This window comes from Xyrauchen texanus, chromosome 2 (assembly GCF_025860055.1).
Source record: "Xyrauchen texanus isolate HMW12.3.18 chromosome 2, RBS_HiC_50CHRs, whole genome shotgun sequence".
Classification (NCBI taxonomy): Eukaryota; Metazoa; Chordata; class Actinopteri; order Cypriniformes; family Catostomidae; genus Xyrauchen; species Xyrauchen texanus.
Genome location: NC_068277.1, coordinates 44,930,515 through 44,950,738, shown reverse-complemented (window position 1 = coordinate 44,950,738; position 20,224 = coordinate 44,930,515). Strand labels below are relative to the sequence as shown.

The following is a 20,224-nucleotide window of genomic DNA, read 5'->3' as shown; positions in this document are numbered from 1 at the left end:
CGCTGTGTGTCGGTTTGCTCCGCCCCGTCACTTTATTGGACTCTTGTGCTCCACCCGGGCAACTTTTGAAAATACAACAGAAGGGAGGAGACCGTCAGTTAGCTGGTGAACTCAATAATTTAATTGCATTGCATTGCATATAGGGCTCTCCCTCGTTTATTGTTGATATATTAAAGCTGTAAGCTTAAGTGATGTCCCAGGAAGTTGTGAGTTCAAAGCCGGAGGAGATGAGAGACGCCGAGGGTGAAAACAACGTGGAAGTCGTCATCAAAGTGACCAGTGAAACTGAAGACTCCCATCAAAGTCATGATGCCGATCAGCAGAGACCGGGAGAGACAGAGAATAACTGTGATGAGATCAAACCGACTTGTCCTCCTAAAGGTTCGTCATGTTTGTACTCTCTATGATTGCCAGTGTTGTTAACCTCGTGACATTGGAGACCGTTTGACACCGCTGATTTAAAAATGGAAAGCGGTCCAAAGTCTCCAAAAGCATTTGGTTGTCCAGGATGTTGTTCTGTGTAGGACAATTGTTCTCAACCAAGGGGCCTTAGCAAACCTCCAGAGGGGCGGCAAAATGACTTATTTTAATTAAGTTAAATTCAAATAATCGAACTTTATTCAAGTACTAGAAATTAAGATGTTTGCCTACAGCATGTAAACTGACACTTCTTACTTATTTGAAAATGCTCACAGATTTTTTTGGGTCCACTGAATTTCCATCCCATTACTTCAACTTTCATTCCACACATGCCCTCTTCTTACAGAGTTTTACTCGGAATATGTGCACATCAGGGGCGAGGCAGGCCTGCGAATATTGTCTTGGGCTCAAGAAGGTTGAGAATCACTGCTGTGGGCCACATTACTCAACAGTAGTGTTGTCACGATACTAGAATTTCTAACTTCGATACGATACCTTGAAAAATATCGATATTCGATACCATTTTCGATACCACAGAGAAAAAAACTGCCACAATATTAAGAGGGTAGAACTGTCTAGAACATGACAATGAGGTATATTTTACATGAACAAAATGTCCTGAGGTATTGCACTTGTTCAAAAGCCTCTCAGATTGCCATACATTCAAAAACCAATAAAGTGCAAGTAAATAAAAAGTGCAGTCTTTTGTATTTCCAAGTCAAATCAAATCCAATCTCAATGTCAACAAAAGATTGAAACGTCAAGGGGGGTTGACTAGCTTTCATAAGGTCTCTCGCTCTCTCCCTCTCTGCCGTGCACGCGCTATGTATGTTGTGTGCGCGCTATCTATGTTATGCGTGCAGTATGTTCTGTCTCGCATGTGCGCTATAGATTCCGGGAGATTTGAACTAAATTGCGGGCATCAGGGAGAAGCTATCAATATGCGGGAGACTCCCGGAACTTCCGGGAGACTTGGGATGTCTGGCTTCATATCAAAAATATTTCCAGATAGCACTCCTGCTGTGTTCTTTATCAAACAAAACTGGTCGCTGGGCGCGCATGCACTCGCCATCTTTACATTCACTTCACTTTTGCTATTTAACCAGAGCGAATGAGAGGAGTGCGAGTGTGTGTGGTGTTTGTCAACGCGCCTTTGGAGAGAAGTGAAAGTGACAGCTCGGCTAGTATCGATACTTAGGGAAATTAGTATTGGTACCGTTCAGATATTTCAGTATCGATATTTATCGAAATATCGATATTTTTGACAACACTACTCAACAGTGTTCATCTGAATTTTTGCAGTTCTTGTGCACAAAACATGTCAAGAAATTGTCCTGGTCCTTTTTTTTTTTCTTTCTCCAAAGTAAAACGAAACAAATAAAATACATTTTCAATAAGTACAATTGAGCCTATTTTAATGCCATATATTGTGACATGATGACAGTTACGCTCATTATACACCTCAATTCTCACTACCGTAATGTGATGGTCATGATAGGCCTTTTTTCATTTCTACAATGTGGAAAAAGAGATGTAGACTATTATAAAAATGAAGTATTTACACATCATTGAAGTGCTCCCTTGGTACTGCCTTTCAGTTTTCATTATTTTAATTACAAATCATTGTAAATTGTCTTAATAAAAAATCATTGTACAACAGGATATTTTTAGAAAATGACTGATATGGTGAAGAGAATCACTGATATAAATGGGAGTAGTAAAAGCAACAAGGTAATATATGTAAGGCAATAAGAATTGAAAGGTAAAATGTCACATGCACAAACAAACTTGATAGTCTAAATTTTTTTATTCAAAATATAAATAAATTTTATATATATATATATTTTAGTATTCATGTGGGGTTAAAGGGTTTGTTCACCCAAAAATGAAATTTCTCTCATCATTTAATCGGCCACATACCATCCCAGATGTTAATGACTTTCTTCTGCAGAACACAAACAAATTTTTTTTAGTAAAATATCTGCGCTCTGTCGGTCCATACAATGCAACTAACTGTTGACCAACATTTTTACGCCTCAAAAAGCACATTTAGGCAGCATAAAAGTAATCCATATGAGTCCAGTTGTTTAATCAATGTCTTCTGAAGTGATCCAATCGATTTTGGGGTAATAACGGACCAAAATATAACTCCTTTTTCACTGGACATCTTGCCTGATCACGAGTTCAATGGTCACATTCACTTGCATTGTATGGACCTACAGAGCAGATGAGAATTAAAACGTTTTGGTGTACCATTTCTTTAAATATTTCCAGGAAATTTTCTTGTTTTTAGAATTATTTCAGGTGGAAGATGATGACGGCGATGATGACAGCGGCACCCATTATATAAATAGCGATGAGAGACTGTGCACTCAGTTACTGAGAGCAGAGAGAACTGCAAATGGAGGACTGCCAGACACCTTTCAGACTGATCACCTTCTGTACTACGAGAGATTCAAAGCATATCAAGATTACATGCTGGGTAACTGCTTCTACCTTTGAATGTGTTCAAGCCAGACATGTCACAACAATATCTGACTTAAAAAGGACTTCTACATTGTATTTTAATTAACTGAATTCTTTGACAGGTGATTGTAAAACATCGGAAGTAGAGGCCTTCACAGCTGAGTACCTGGAGAAGGTTGTAGAGCCATGTGACTGGCAGGCTATATGGCACACTTCTGTGTTTGATGTGCTGGTTGATGTAAGTTATTTAAAGGCACATGCTTGCTGGGGAATTTACTGTCAAAACATTAACAATGATTGCTTATGGCTGAAGGATCTGCACAAAGGGACATTTAGAAAGCTGAGCATTATTGTCATAGGTTGTTGATGTGGACTGCAAGGAACTGAAAGCAAAGGTGGAGTTAGTACAACCAATGCAGTGTGAGACCAGAGGCTGTGAACTTAATGAAGAGTCCATGAAGGCTCTTCTGGAGGCTACGCTTCATAAAGTGCCACTTCTGGACCTCTCTGTCACCTTTGATGAGTCTGGGGACTTTGATCAGACTGCTTTGGCCCTGGAACATCTCAGGTTAGTTTACCCATTACAGGTGCTCTTAAGACCCATATATAGATATAAACCTGAAGAAGTGAACAGTACTTGTTAAACGTGATAACAACCATTGTCATATCAGTGGCCAAGAAAATCTATTTTATGCTGCATAAGAGTGAATGCCATTTTGAGATCACATGACCATCCAAATACTACTATTGATCTCGGTAACCCCCCATTATCGGATATGTTTGGTTGAGAAATAATCATGGATTAAAAATGCTGCTTTAAACTGCTTTAATAATTTGGTCTCCATTCACTTTCACTGTATGGACCAACAGAGCTGAGATATTTAATCTTTGGGTGAACTATCCCTTTAAGTTACTGATATTTTTTTTCTAATTTGTGTGTGTTTAAACAACCAACTCTTGGTTACTTTGAAAGTAAACTAAGGTTGACAATGAGAGATCTGTTTTGTGAGTATGGAGTGGGTGAAATCAGCAGTTACAGAAATACTCAAACCAGCCCATCTGGCACCAACAATCATGTCACAGTCCAAATCACTGAGATCACATTTTTCCCCATTCTGATGGTTGATGTGAACTTTAACTGAAGTTCCTGACCCATATCTTCATGACGTTATGCACTGCACTGCTGTCACAAGACTGAATGATTAGATACTTGTATGGTTTGGGTAATTCTGTAACTGCTGATCTCCTGGGATTTCCACACACAACAGTCTCTAGAATTTACTCAGAATGGTGCCAAAAAAACAAAATGTCCATTTCTGTGGATGGAAACACCTTGTTGATGAGAGAGTTCAACAGAAAATGGCTAGACTGGTTTGAACTGACAAAGTCTACGGTAACTCCAAAATAAAATCTGTACAATTGTGGTGAGAAGAATATGATCACAGAATGGCTGCTATTCTGAGATGCGGGTTGGTACTCTTTTGGTGGCACAAGGGGGACCTACATGATATTAGGCCGGTGGTTTAATGTTGTGGCTAACTGGTGTATTAAACAATACTGGAGCCAAAAGACACTGTTTGAATATCTAATCAAAGGAATGGAATAATGCGATCCATATTTAGTATCCAAACTGTAATTCAAATGGACCGTTTCATACTAATGTAGCTTGTTTTTTTTATTTTTGTTTATCATTCTCACATCTCTCTATTGTCCCCCTCATCTCCACTATTCCTTCACTTTTGTACATGCTGTCTAATCCCTACAGGTTTTTCTATAAGCATATCTGGAGGAAGTGGGATGAGGAAGATGAAGATGATGACTTTGATTATTTTGTTCGGTGTGTGGAACCTCGTCTCAGACTGTAAGTGTCCTCCACATGTCCTGTCATTTCCCTGAAGCATGATCTCATAATAGTCCAGATATTGCAGTCTATTGCAACTCTGTGTTGATCATAAAGAATCTCTGACCACCAGGTGGCATTGTGTACCAAGAAATAAAATTAATTGAAGAGTTAATGCAGAGGAAATTACTTTGCAAGTAATTTACAATGTCATTATTAAATGAGCTATTCAATATTCATGTTTGTGTTTGATACCTTGAATGTCTGGTTTTAAAATTACATTTGCACAAACATTCTTAATATTGGAAAATATGTTAGACAAATTAAATAAGAAATCTTAACGGCACAATTTCTTCTTTCTTGTAGCACTACTTTAAGTAGAGTCATTTCTGTACCACTAGTGGTGGCACCAAACAGAGTCCCACAATTAAGTTTGTCAAACAAGTTTTAAACCTTCCCCTGTCTTCCATTATTCAGAAAACAAGTTTTCCTGCTCCAGACTCATTTGTTAAGTCTCATCCAATGACTCAGCCACTTTCATGTTATGCCGCTCCAGTCGGGCCTTGCAAACTAAAAGATCGGTGGTGCTAGTGGCACAGAAATGACACACATTAACTTTTAAGCCTTGTCTGTCTTCCCTGAACTCTTCCATTTGTTTTCTGCAGTTACTATGATATTCTGGAGGATCGTGTTCCAGCTGGTCTTGTAGCTGAGTATCATTCAGTGCTGACGCTCTGCTCCGAGAAGTTCCAGGAGTTCTCCAGCCTGAGAAGTGACCTGAACAGTGACTCTGAGTCAGAACAAGACAATGTGTCCATGGTGCAAGGGTTGTGCATGTATGAGCAGCTGGAAGCACTTAAGCGCAAGCTGCGTATTATTGAGAACCCGCTGCTCAGGTTAATATCACTGCTGTGTGTTTTTGATGGAAAGGTGTCATTTACTAACATGTCCACAGCATGTCTCTGTTCCCCAACCCAGTTTAATCAGGAGAGTACTGTAATCAATATAAATGTGATTCATTTTGCTACTGGCCATTCGTGATTTTTGAATTATTGATCTATTTATGTTTTCCAAACCTCTGGTTCGATACGCACTGCTCCATAGTTAATCATCAGACTTGATCTGAAAAACTTTCCTCGTCCACCGGTTTCCAGATCTGCAGGGTTTGAAGATGTCTGTCTGAACAGCTGTGTGTGTGATGGCTGAATGAGGGTGCCTGTTAGTTCAATTGTTTGCTGACCCACACCACCTGGATCTTCATTACAGGTATGTTCTGGGCTACAAGGTGAACTCTGGTCAGCAGTCATACAGTGCAAAGGGGTTACGTCCTGCTGGTGGCAGAGTGGTCCACTTGGTATCTGCCTCGGCCACAGTTCAACAGCTTCAAAGCTTGATAACTGACAAACTGATGCCCCACTACTCCAACGAAGAGTTTGAAGTGCAGGTATGTGAACCCCCCTTATGACACAGTAGCTTATTGTGACTTTATACTCACTTTTGCAGGCTGTAATGGTGTTCTTTTCAGCTGTACTGGCGTTGAAATTGGGGCTTGTGGGAGGAGGTCATGACATCAACAATCTGAAGGAATAGGAGAACCTCTTGGTTTTAAGTAATGACAGGGCATTTGGGAGGCAAAATATGGTATTTGAGTTGGAAATGTCACTTCAGCTATTCAGAGACCTGAATCTAAAAAGAGGCTTTTGGATAATTTAAAAAAAGGAGTTTCAGATTAGGAAGTTAGAGCACAAATGCTGATATTTATTCCTCTCACTACCTCTGACCACTGTCTTTTAATTTCCTGGGCTTTACCTCTTAAAGGTTAATATCTTCCTGACAGTGCCTGCTGCTTTAGAGCTCTTAGGGGAAAAAAAACCAAATCATTGATTTCACTCGCGCTAGTATAATTTTATGACCAGAAGGACTGAGTGAATAATTTTGCCAGTAAAATCTGAAGTGCTGTGAAGAGCTTCTTGCATCTTCTACTGAGATGGCAATATTAAACTCTTGGCTAACTGGCTTTTTGCGAGCATTAGGTTGCGTTGAGGGGGTTGAAATCAGAGTGGTTTGTGCAGAAAGAAGCTGATTATATTTGATCACTAATGTGTCAAGGTGTTGTAATGCAGGATTTGTGGTGGTTTGTAAAGCTGTGTTCCTTCACTAGTTGATGTTTGATCTCTCTTGTTCTGTGAGCAGGTTTATCCTTCAAGAACTCGTTAAAATGGTGCAGGTGTGTGAGCTTGGATGCCTTTGCTCAAATCCACTGGGACACATTCGCTTAAAAGAACAGTTCACCCAAATATTCGTATTAATTTCTCACACTCATGCCACCCCAGATGTGTAGGGCTGAAACGACATTATAAAAAATGTCAGCAAAAAAAAACAGAATTTTCATTGTTGAATAGTCGTTTGATGTCATTTAACGTAACATGAGATCGCAATAAACACTAATGATGGCGTGCGAGAGCAGCACTGCAGCTTGCGCCTTATTAAGAGGAAGAAAACCGCTCGCAGTCCAGATGCATGCTAAACTTTCACAGCTTCAGGTGATTTAGATCGCAAAGTATGAGGGAATTGAACAAAAATGCAAAATAAGTGAACGCAGAAGCACTCTTGTTGTGCAATAAGCATGGCTGCAAAACGAGCATGTCGAGCGTTATATTTAATGCATTATAGCTTTATTAAATGTCAAATAATAAGGGAGCAGATCATGTAAATAGCACATTTTTTTTGTACGGTCAGTGCCTCTTCTAAGAGTTGTGCAAATTGTCCTGATCTAAGGGGGAGAGATTGAAACTGCACCCGGCTGATGCCCACTCTGTCACGGGACGCTCACCCCTCGAGTGCATGCTCATGCTGCAGCTAGATTATAACGTGATGGCTCGCAACTTATTGTATCATAATATATGTGCCACTGTGCATTTCTTATCATGAAAAAAATTGGCAATATGCAGCTTTATTAATAAGTTAAGATGTTTTTTTTTTTTTTTGTGAGTTCAAGATGGATTGAAGTAAACAGAAAGGTGAGAGAGGGTAGTCCACCCCATTATACACTGGAACAAAATACATTTTTGTTTTTTGTTTTGGAGTTTTCCAATATAGATGTTTAAAACGACATACATTTACTTTAGCAGCTGTACTGCAGAATAAAAATTGTTATCTGCGAATTTTAAAATATTTGTATTTTTAATATCTAACAATCCTTTAAATATCTTTTATACTGCTGCTCAGGAAAATACATCTTTTTTTAGACTTTTAGAGAATAGATCTTGAATATAAGTATTTTGTCTTTACTGCACTCGCAGAAGTGAACAAATGCACATAACATATACACTTATTTAAGATGCATTCTCAATGCAAGTCTAAATATATTATGTTGCTTCAAGTAAATGTCTCTTGCTTCAATGATTTTTAGACCATTTTAAATGGAAAACGAGACAATAATTTTTCACTATACAGTAAATATTGACATCAGCATTCTCCTTGGCGATCATGGTTTCAATCTAGCGCCATTTAGCTCTTAATTTTATTTAGGTAAACAAATCTTTTAAGGGTTTTTTTTTTTTTTTTTCTAAATGCATTACGCCAGTCAAGTAATTTTTTTTTGTTTTTGTAAATCAGGCTTTCGACCAAATCAGGCTAGTACTTTGAAATTCAATTTTCATTGCTTTTTCTTCTGGATCAAGATGATTTGTGTTAAACGAATTTGTTGTGTGTTTTGTTTGCAGTTTCACAGTGACCCGGTGCTTGCAGTAAATGCATGTTATGAGGGGGATGTGGTCATAGTATGCCCTGGCATCTACAGCATTACCAGCTCCATTAGTATTGTCGACTCAATCGAGGTTGAAGGTAATCATATCACTCACACTATTAACTAGCAGTACTCTCTGATTTGCATGGATTAAACCGGTTTATATAGAAGAAATCAGTTTTTCCTGAATTCATATGTGAACAATTTTCTCTTTGGCATGCAGAATGAGTTTCAATTGATCAGCAAAATTATATTTTTTTCCTTTTTGTTTCTTTTAAAAAAAAAAAAAATGTTAATTGTAATTTGAGATTTAAAACATGAGGGAGTGGGATTGAAGCACAATGCAGGATGAATTTGAACCTGGGACACCCATATGAGCACTAGGGCTCAATGTATGTGGAGCAATCACTATGTTTCAGCTATTTTAAATTTAATAGTTCACCAAAAATTCTGTCATTAATTATTCATGCTAATTTAGCTCCACCTCGTTTTCTTTTGTAGAGCTGTCACGATTATGAAATTTGGCTGACAATTGTCAAACATTTAATAGCTCTAAAATAGACAATTAAACGTCATAATTGCAGTGACTCATGATTAATTGTCATATTTCTTAAGGTGCAGGTGTGCGTGTTTATTACATTATATAAATTGAATATATGATTTCCTTAATCTTATGAATGACATGAAAAATAATGTTTTCAAAATATTTCTAAATGCCTAAAATGTGTCTCTTATTGGTCATCTTTAGTTTTGGTCAATTTACCTTTTTAGGTTGTTGTTTTTGGAATCTCTAAAAGTTCCACTGAACAGAAATAGAAGCGTGTGTCACTTCGTGTCATTTACACTGTATTAACCTGCTATGACCAGGAATAATTGCCATTAAACGATCGTTTTAAAATGAAGCTGGATCACTTTTTCATTCACTATCAAAGTTTATATTTGTTTGTTTATATCTTTCCCGGGAGTTCGGTGGGAGGCTCTGCTTGGCACCCGCATCAGAGCATTTGAGAAGCACTTCATACACTTTTTCCGGACAGGAGCAGATCTGTTTGATGTATACAGTGCGGCTCAGTTCAACTGAATGACACACAAATTGCATGGCATTTATATATTCTCTTAAAATTCCTTTATTTTTGGCATTAAGATGTGTTTGTAATTGAAACTGCACAATCATAGCAGTTATCTCAAATAACCATTGTTAGATCAAAAAACAATAATCCGATGATTAAGAATCACGACAGGCCTATATAGAATGGGTACAAATTATATTCTAATTCTTTTAAAAACTCTTCTCAATGTTTATTTTCCAAATTGGAATTATGTCTTTCAAGCTTGAAAAAGGTCAAAAAAAAAAAAACTAAAATAATCGATACTGTTCCTGCACAATATTCTGAGGCTTCTGAAATGATACAGTCAGTTCTTGCAGGGAACAGAATGAAATTTAAGTCCTTATTTGCCCTCAAATCGAATCATTAATACAGTGCTGAAATCTAATTTGAGGCTACATCGATAACATCAGACCAAATTGGTTCTCATCGTGTCTCTAAATTGAAAATGTGACCATATTATCACGTGGTCACATTTGTGTACCACACGCAAAAAGTAAATCATGTGGATTCGGAGTGACAATAGAGTAAAATATGACCGATTTTTACTTTTTGGGTGAACTATTCTTTAAATACTGTTTTGTGATGCTAGTAATGTCTACATTTACTTTAGCTAAAATTGGCTAAACAGCAGCACAGAGTGGTGTGGAAGCATTGACCTTTGTTGTCAGACTGACTGGAAAATGGTTCTTTTGTAACTTTTTCATCCTCTTATCTAAAATTCAGAGAAAGCCATCTTTAAGTCCTATTCTTTTTCCTTTAGAGAATTGTGATGCATTCTTTATAACAAAGTCAGTTATCTGGCACTGGGCCTTGTTTGTCAGAATGGCTCCCTGAGCGTGTTTAAAACGAATGCCGCAACCAGTGCGTGAGATAGGAAGCCTGCTGTGGTAATTGAGCTCGATGGTGCAATAACCACCTTCCAATGATGGGGGACGGAAATTAATGCATGAGGAATGTGCAGGCAGGCGAGCAGAGAGAGGTCAGGGTCGAGTCTCTTTATGCAAATATATGACCTGCAAAGTTAGATAGTGATGAAGAAAAGGAAAGGAGGACTGGAGGACACTGTTAAAATATGGAGGTTTTTGTGTGCTTTGCAGTCCCTCCTGCCATGTCAAGGAAGCTCTGAAACCAGAGATAAGGAAAAAACGGCTGCTGGCTCGACTACAAGAGAAGAGCAACTCAATTAGACCACTGCCAGATTACCATAAATGAACCCCTCTTCCCCTACTAAAGGTCTTTTGATATTTTGTCATTGTGCATGCCTCTGTCGCAGGCTACAGCTTTATCATAAAGATTATTTGAAGGAGCTGTAAACAATTACATTTTTCTTAGTAAAGTGAGTCATTGAGACATTCAAGAATGTGTTTTGTAGAGGACGAAGCATGTCTGTGTTTCTCTGCATTTTTCCCCATTGAAGGCTTCTCTCTGCTGTCAATTACGATGAGATCTTCAAGCAACTGTTACCTGTAGGCGTAGAAGTGGGAATGGCGGTGTGACCTTATTGGTCTATATTCAGCCCTTGATATTTGAAAGGAGTGTTTGAGAGCTGATCAGGGCGCTCAAGGTCATCTTGGCATTGTTAGAAATCTCTGGGAAAAAAACAGCTTCATCTGTCAAAGAGCAGTGTGTAATGAATCTGGGCTGTCAAACTCTGCGGCTCTCATTGACGTGCCACCACTATCCGAAACTGCGATCTTAAACTGACCTTTCACTCATCAGTCTGCTGCCTGCTATAGATTCAACATGCTTGCTGATGGTCATTTAGTCACATTGTTACTTAGAAACTAAATGTATAGATTGAGAGACTTTCTAATTTCCATAGAGAATAAGGCCCTTTATGGAGAGGTTTTGCTATAATGAGATGCTCTTTGTGAATGTTAAGCCTATTAGTGGTAAATGACAGTGATTCATCAGGGTTAAGGGCCTGTCAATTTACCTTCAGTTTTCTTTTCTTTTTTTTTGGTCATTCAAGTACAGAATTTTGCAGAGTGCAATTTTAATGGTTTCTTTTATTTCCAAAACTAGGTTTATTACTAAGGAAATTTGAAAATCCTTGCTATTTTATATCAAAGTACCATAAAAATGGTTGGCGGGCTTGTTCTAAATTACTGGATGAATTAAATTACTTCAATTAATTAAAACAATTCAATTTTGTTGTTATAAATTAAGACTGGAAAACATCTTTTGGCATTCATAATGTAACCAATTTGCCTACTGAATTCTGATTGGTCTTTCCTGCATCTACATAGCAGAGGTTGGCCAATAGTTGATTTTTACTGATTACTAAGGTGGTGGTGTCCAAATTTGCTCCCCATATCTCATTCCCTACATTTTGTTCATCCATTCTTACCCACAATGCACTCTGATCTAGAGTGCAGCCAATATTCACTCACCGATGCTTTCTTGCCCATAATCCAATGCGGGGAGGACTGACGTGCAGGGAGAAAGTGTGATTTTTTTTTTTTTTTACAGCATTATTAATTCCTGCAAAGATTTATTTCACGCTGGCTGTAGTGTTTTACTTTTACATAGCAATATACAATAGAAAATTGCATAATAAAATATAGCGATCCAAAATCATACAGAAAAATTGGACATTTATACAGATGAAATTTGAGATGGTTATTTTTTTCTTTTGCCGTTAGTGCCAAGTGATTTCTTTCTTCACTAATTCACTGAGGTGATAATTCAGAAGACTGCACACAATGGAAAATATTCGATTATCACGTGTAGGTAACTTAATCTTCTAATAATTTATCTTGGTCTTAATGACTTCAGTACTGCATTGGTCATGTGAGAGCGCTATGTGCATGTAATTAGGGCTGGGACGATTCATCGACGTCACCGGTTACAGAAATGCGTCGATTTGCATTACGTGCGTCGCAATGGAATAATTAAAATGGCATCACCCAGTTTAAGCGTGGATTTCCCAAAAAACAAACTGCAGCTAAAAAAAACCTTGCCCATGGTGATCTAAAGCATGGGAGTATTTTAGCCGGAGACCCAACGATGTGGTGTTAAGATATGCAAATTGGAAATGGCTTATCACAGCCGTAAAACCGCCATGAATGAACACTTGAAGCGAAAGCATCCCGGAGCGCTTGTCAAGACGGCAGCACCGTAAGTCCTGTTTACTTTTTGTCCCCACCCAAACAAGACATAGTATTACAACACGTGTTTCTGTTAGTAGTAGGCACTTAAAATAGATTTTCTAAATGTTTCCTCATCGCCCCCATGTTAAAGGTAATTTCTGCACCGATGCTAACGCAACTTCACAACATGCGTCATCTAATTTTGTTATTTGGCCGTATTATATTTTCTGTTTACTTTAACGGCCATGCAGCCCTCTACATTGCGAGTAAATTTCGCACTATGTTACCAAAAACGTCTGTTATCCTCTGGCACATAAAATTTCACATTTCACTCTCCAGTGAGCGCGGAGGAAAAAGTGACACTTGTGTCTCATTCACTTGAACTCCAAACATCTCAGGGATCCGCACCACGGACGTCACAACAGCAGCTCTCTTGTGTGTGAAGATGAACCACTTCTCAAGCGCTCTGAGCACTCCGTCTACAGAAGCGTGTGCAAAACTCCCACAAAAATATAAACTAGGAATTTTGTGAACGCAAAGCGCTCCAGTTTCACTTTACGGCCATGCAATGTTAAATAATCCGTGGTCATTGTGTGGTCATATATAATTATTATAATTTTTTTTTAGTGCACTCACAGACTTTCACTATATAGGAAATAGTGAATGAGTTAACATGTGATTTCGGACACAACTCTTGACTTTGTAATATTGTTCTAACCATTTGAACAGCTAATGTTGGCAAACATGCAGTTTTTCAATGCAGGAATTGGTTATAAACAAGTTAATTATGAAACCACCTGCTTTTACATTTTCGTTGTCTAAAATTATTGATTTACTGTATCATGACTATATGTAATATAATGCTAACGTGTACTGTGCACATACCTTTGCTTCTCTGTCTATGTTTTAAAAAAAGCATCTTAAGTGTCCAGCTCTGTGCATAGTATGGTCAGGTGGCAATTTGTTTTTTTTATTTCACCTCTAGAGGCCACTTATACTGTGGAATTTTTTTTTTTTTGGGCCAATAACAGATTCCAAAAAGCAACTCTCTGTGTCTGTATATCAGATCTATCAGTCAACATATTCTACATATAGCCACCTTTACAATGCAAAGACCGTGTCGAGTGGTGTTAATTCCCATACATCGGCGACAGAAAACCATGGCCGTTTGTCAACGCACACACAGCTCTGATTCAGTTTTACATTTAAGCAGAGCAAAGCATAAAACCTAAGCTTTCCCAAACCTGTAACCCCATATTTTTTTTTTTTTGCTGCTTTTCAAGCACTGGTATTTCCTTCAAGAAATGCAAATCTTGTTGAAATGAAACTACGATGTTTTAAACCATCAGGTCTTCATCAGACAAAACGGTGTCAGTGAGGCAAGTTGTTGGTCAGCAAAACCACTTTTCTCAAAGCATTTCTCTCCCTGTCTCCACTCAGGATACGGTCTGCCAGATGAGGTGGTGATCGAGAAGCGTAACAAGGGTGATGCCTTTGTGGAGTCAACGGGAGCAAACGTCAAACTCTCAAATCTGAAATTCATCCAGCGCGACGCCATTGAAGGCATCTTATGTGAGTTTCAAAAGAATCACCCTTTCCCTCTTCACCAGCAGTTTGTCCTCTAGTCTTCAGTTTGTAAATCTTTAGGGATTGATACTCTTGAATGCTTAAACATTCATGTTGTCTCCAGAGCAAAACCGTATCAAAATAGTCATCTTATGTTGTCCTTATATTGGTGATTTCATTCAGGCAAGTCTAGCTTTAAGAGATGTAAATCCATATTCCTGTTTGCAGTTATGCTAAAGGTTTGTTTCCTATGGGATTTTCTGAGCTGGTCAGAGTAACAGCTTTGTTTTATTATTCCCTGCTTTCCTCTAACACAATACGTTTCCTGGTGTGTCTTTTATATATGACTGAAAGCCTTGCTTGCTGCTTTGTCCTCGGCATTTCCTGTCACCATTCTGCCATGTCTTTCTATTTGTCTGTTGTCAGGTGTTCGCCAGGGGAAGCTGGAAATGGAAAATTGTGTGATGCAGTGTGAGACCATAGGAGTGATTGTGAGATCGGCAGCCCAGCTCACCATGAACATGTGTGACCTGTATGGCTCAAAGGTAAGCTGCACTAGCATGTCGTTCCTGCCGCTACCTTTTGTTAAATGATTAGTTCGCTCAAATAATAACTCTGTCATCATTAACTCACCCAGACATATTTGATTTCTTTCTTATGTGGAACACAAAAGCAGGTGTTTAGCATAATGTTGTAGCTGCTCTTGTCCATACAATGTGCAGTTCACAAAAGGACAATAAAAGAACAAAAAAAGTTGTTCATATTGGGCATGTCTTAAAAATATATAGATAAAATAAAGTGCAGATCAATAATTGATATATCGATATTTTGAGTCATTGATATATTAACATTAGCCGAATTTAAATGAGAAGCGTAATTTGCATGATTTCCAACTCACGCAGTTGGCCTGGTTTCATGTAGTCTGGTGTAATGGCATTGGGAGACCACACAGATGTTACAAATGTTTTTGAATTAAAAAAATGAACATGTTTGAAGAAATTATGTTTATGAGTTTGCAGGTTAGTCTATGAATCTGGTGTAACTGCGCAGTTTAAACAATTCAAAATTATTATGCAATTTCTCTTTGTACGCTGGTGGCCAAAAGTTTGGTGAATAAAAGTACCAATTTATTTCCATAAAAGCAAAATCTGTACATTATTCCAAAGTGGCATTCAACTGATCACAATGTATAGTCAGGACATTATAATGTGAAAAATTAAAAATTTTCTTAAACTGCTGCACATGGAGGATTTTTTGATGAGAACTCCTTGAAGTAATAACAGCTTTGCAGATTCTTGACATTCTAGCTGTCTGTTTGTCCAGATACTCATGTGACATTTCACCCCCACTCTTCCTGTAGCACTTGCCATAAGTTGGGCACTTCTCACGCACCTTATAGTCTAGCTGATCTCAAAAAAGCTCTGTGTTTCTTTGCCCTCTATAACCTTTTCTTTTTGTTTTTCTGTTTCAAAAGTGGATTTTTATTTGCAATTCTTCCTATAAGACCTGCAACCCCTGAGTCTTCTCTTTACTGTTGTACATGAAATTGGTGTTGAGTGGGTAGAATTCAATGAAGCTGTCAGCTGAGGACATGTGAGGCGTTTATTTCTCAAACTAGAGACTCTGATGTACTTATCCTCTTGTTTAGTTGTACATCTGGGCTTCCACATCTCCTCTGTCCTTGTTAGAGCCAGTTGTCCTTTGTCTTTGAAGACTGTAGTGTACACTTTTGTATGAAATCTTCAGTTTTGTGGCAATTTCAAGCATTGTATAGCCTTCATTCCTCAAAACAATTATTGACTGACAAGATTCTAGAGAAAGTTGTTTGTTTTTTTTCTTTTTTAACCTAATATTGACCTTAAGACATGTCAGTCTATTGCATACTTTGTCTTTGTTTTTGTTTTTGATTTGCCAATGTTAAGCTTAATTTAATGAACCAAATAGCTTTAAACTGTGTTTGATATAATAGCAAATGATTGTCTTAATAATTTGAACCAAATTAGCAATTTAGCATGATTACTCAAGGATGAGGTGTTGGAGTGATGGTTGCTGGAAATGGGGCCTGTCTAGATTTGATTCAAATATACTTTTTTCAAATAGTTATGGTGCTGTTTTTTACATCAGTAATGTCCTGACTATACTTTGTGATCAGTTGAATGTCACTTGAATTAAAGTACCAATTTCCTTCCGAAATAGCAAAATCTGTACATTATTCCAAACTTTTGGCTGCCAGTGTAGCATTGAATATGTTTCATTTCAAGCTGTCAAACCACAAAAATACAATATATCATCCAGATATGGCTAGATGCAAGAGCAAACTTTGTGCTTTGATGATTTGGGTTGAATTGAATTGATAACTATGCAAGTTGAACTCTTGCTTAAGAATTTTGAGCAGCCTCCAGAGAAGGCAAGCAGCACTGCTACTGTAAATCTCATTCACATTCGTGAATATTGAAATCTGACGCACCAAAAGGTCACAGAGGGTTTGTCGTCAATGATGCAAAACGTCGTTGGTTCTCATGTCTTGTAAATGGTTGCAATGCGACAAATTTGAAATGGTACATACCTGTATTCAAATCACACCATTTAGAGGTGAAAGCTTCAGAAAATTGTGAATATAGTACAGAATTTGTATAAACTATTGTTTTTTGGTACTTTTTATGGTGCTGTTTTTAACATGACCACCCCAGGTCACGATTTACTTTCATTGAGAGCAAAAGAGCAGTAAACATCTTGACTAACATCACATATTGTTGTTGTAAACGGAAGGGAAATCATAAGTGTTTGGTATGATATATGGGTAAGTAAATGATGACAATTAATTTTTTTGTAAAATATCCCTCCAATTTATTCCTGAAGAATTAATAAAAAAAAATAAAAAAAGATTATTATCAGTTGAATTCATTACTCGCTCATTTATTGCTTTTACAGTAGTGATTCTAGTACATGCAGAAAGTGATACAGGTGTGAAATGTGTCTCAGCAGAAGTTCTAGCCAGCAGCATTCTTTTGATTGAATTACCACCAGCCAAAAAAGAGCCACTTCTTCATTGACCAATGTCATTATCATTTTAATGGTCACTGTGTGCTTTCTTCAGGGGGCTGGTGTGGAGATCTACCCCGGTAGTGTATGCAGTCTAGTGGGCAACGGCATCCATCACTGCAAGGAGGGGATCCTGATTAAGGTGAGGAAGATGGATGAGCTTCAGCTTTTCTAAACGCTCATAGATTAGCCTGCCTGGCTCTGGTTACTGCTAATGTTGCCCAGGCAACGGCAAGTATTTTTCCAGACCCAACGTGGCCACACTGTAGTGCTGCTTGACTATCCTATAATTTATTTGGTGGATTAATGCAGGGTTTTAGAAGACCTCCCAGGGAAATGTTCCTCTTTTGTGTGTTAGTGGAATGGGACTTCATTGGCAACCATGGGGCATCTTTTGACGTTTATAACTGTAAGCCGTGTCACCAGAGGTCAGTACAACCACATGGCTCAGAAGAAATCTCAGAAAAGCCAATGAACACTGCAGTTGTAGACAAATCTTTTTGAAATCTCGGTTTTAAATCTGGGCCGTTAGCTTCACTTTAGAAAATGTTTCTTGGGTGGAATCATTATAGCAGTGGTTCTCAGCTGGTTTTGCTTCAGGACCCAGTTTTTGGGTCCTGAAGGGATGGCCCTTTTAAAAACAAATTGTAGGTCAAGTTTTGTTTTTTTTGTGGGTTACTCTTAAAATTAATAAGTATGACACGAGCATGACATGTATATTTTGTTTATTCACAAATGTTATCAAGAACGGTTTTAAAATAATGTAACCACAACAAACTATTAATTAATTTTTTTTCATTTTATTAAATGCATAATGTTCAATGCATTTTTTCCTAAAAGAATAAAGTAAAAAACATTTGGACTAACGTGTGTGTGTGTGTGTGTGTGTGTGTGTGTGTGTGTGTGTGTGTGTGTGTGTGTGTGTGTGTGTGTGTGTGTGTGTGTGTGTGTGTGTGTGTGTGTGTGTATATTCCATCACCTTTTTATTATTTCACATGTTGTTGTTCAGAAAAATGTGGTGAAATTTTGGCATTTTATAAAATTCGCTCTGCACGTGTTCAGAGATTTAGCTAACATACATATACAGACACTTCTGTCTTCGCAGTTTCTTTACGCCATAAAAGCAGATCCTCGTTCCTTGGTTTGCATGACAGTAACTGAATATCAGAGTCAAATTCAATAAGAATCTAAGTATTACAACTATTGCTAGTGATTCATTAGGCTTAACTTTCAAAAGCACAGACCCCATCATATCATCTTCTTTCATCCAGCACCTTGATTATGAAACCTTCACAGCACCCCCAGTGGACTCTATTGTAACTGCAAGATTTGGTGAGTAATTCATAAGGAAAGTACTGTATTCAGTGCTGTTCACGGAATGCAAATTTGCATATTTGCGATATTCCAGTAGTGTTTTTAATGGTTAACTAGCTGTTGCAAAACGATTAGTCGATTACTTGTGCACATCCCAGGAGGTGACCCAATACAGTTTCAAAATTGAATCGATGGTTTCATACAGTCAGTAATTCTCTCTATTTAAGTAAACTCTTTTTTTTTTTTTATTTTTTATTTAAAGCTATTGTTCACCCAAAAGTGAAACATATCCTTTCTGTTGTTCCAAACTTGTTTGACTTTCTTCTGTGGAACAAAAAAGGAGATGTTAAGCAGAATGACAGCCCTGGTCACCTTTCCTTTTCATTGCATGGAAAAAAGATGCAATAAAAATGAAAGGTGACTGAGACTAACATACTGTCTACCATCATCTTTTGTGTTCCATGGAAAAAAGGAAAATCATATGGTTTGGAACAACATGAGGGTGAGTAAATTGTCAGAATTTAAATAAAATTTTTGGGTGAACATTCTTAGGTATGATGTAGTTTTGTATGTTCTTTTACCTTGCGTTGTTTTGTTCATGGCATTTGAGGAGGAGGGCATGAGACAACCTATCCGTGTTTTGCCTTTTATTTGGCTTGCCCCTGTGGTTTGCATATGTGGTTAGTTAGTAGGGGTGCATTGTTCGGTTTGTATCGTGGTTTTAGGGTCACTGTTTTGGTACGGTTTGGTATTTGCCATGTTCACACAAAAACAAATATTACTGCCAAATCCAAGGTAAGAATGCTCTATTTGGTAACAAACACTTCACCCTTAATACAAATAATTGTTTTACAGTAACCATAGGTCAAGTATGGTATTTGTAGTAAAACATAGTAACCACAAAATCAATATGGTTACTGTCATGTTTACAATACATGGTATAATCATGGTTACTATATGGAAATTACAGTATTACTATTGTAAAACCATGGATAATTGTAACAAAACCATGATTTCTGCAAAGAAAACCATGTTGACTGCAGTCATGGTTACTGCAATATTACTAAAGTAAAACCATAGTTAATTTTCATTAGGGTTTTTAACTTTAAAATAATTTGCTCTTAATAAATCAACATTTGAACTTAATACCTGCATTATTATGCTATACATTGCATAAAATGCATTTCGAACTCGTACAGCTTCTGAATATTGAATATATGTGCAGTAATCACTATAGGAAGAACTTTGCTATTAAAATGCTTGCTTAAAAACAGAAGGGAGTTTCGGCTCATCTTTCCCTGGTGATTTTGTTATAAATGTACATATGTCGACGTTTTAACAGTATACAGCACTCATGTTTAACCCACTTGCCATTTTGAACTACACACAATGCTTGCAGAACATTGTCATCAATTTGACCCCACTGATATATATTTATAACTGGATTGATCATGTCATCATATCTGTGAAGCCACTACGCCGCCATATTACTATGCCCAAACATTCCAATGTCCCTATTGACTTAATAGGAAATCATCTCCTTTGAAGCAAAACCAGCTGAGAACCACTGCCATAATGCTTCCACCCAAGAAACATTTTCTCAAGTGAAGCTAATGGCCCAGATTTA

At 37.6% G+C, this 20,224-nt stretch overlaps 1 protein-coding gene across 1 annotated transcript in view; it reads left to right on the top strand.

Annotated features, from left to right (window-relative positions):
• Positions 1-98: 98 nt before the first annotated feature.
• The window catches only part of shcbp1 (SHC SH2-domain binding protein 1), a 31,072-nt gene continuing 10,946 nt past the window's right edge, over positions 99-20,224 (top strand). The window contains exons 1-11 of the mRNA XM_052153993.1: positions 99-381; positions 2,714-2,902; positions 3,009-3,124; positions 3,246-3,454; positions 4,652-4,747; positions 5,392-5,622; positions 5,993-6,170; positions 8,452-8,572; positions 14,116-14,247; positions 14,668-14,786; positions 17,339-17,425. Of these exons, the coding sequence (XP_052009953.1) occupies positions 192-381; positions 2,714-2,902; positions 3,009-3,124; positions 3,246-3,454; positions 4,652-4,747; positions 5,392-5,622; positions 5,993-6,170; positions 8,452-8,572; positions 14,116-14,247; positions 14,668-14,786; positions 17,339-17,425 (1,668 nt within the window). The 5' untranslated portion in view covers positions 99-191. The remainder of the gene's footprint in view (positions 382-2,713; positions 2,903-3,008; positions 3,125-3,245; positions 3,455-4,651; positions 4,748-5,391; positions 5,623-5,992; positions 6,171-8,451; positions 8,573-14,115; positions 14,248-14,667; positions 14,787-17,338; positions 17,426-20,224) is intronic.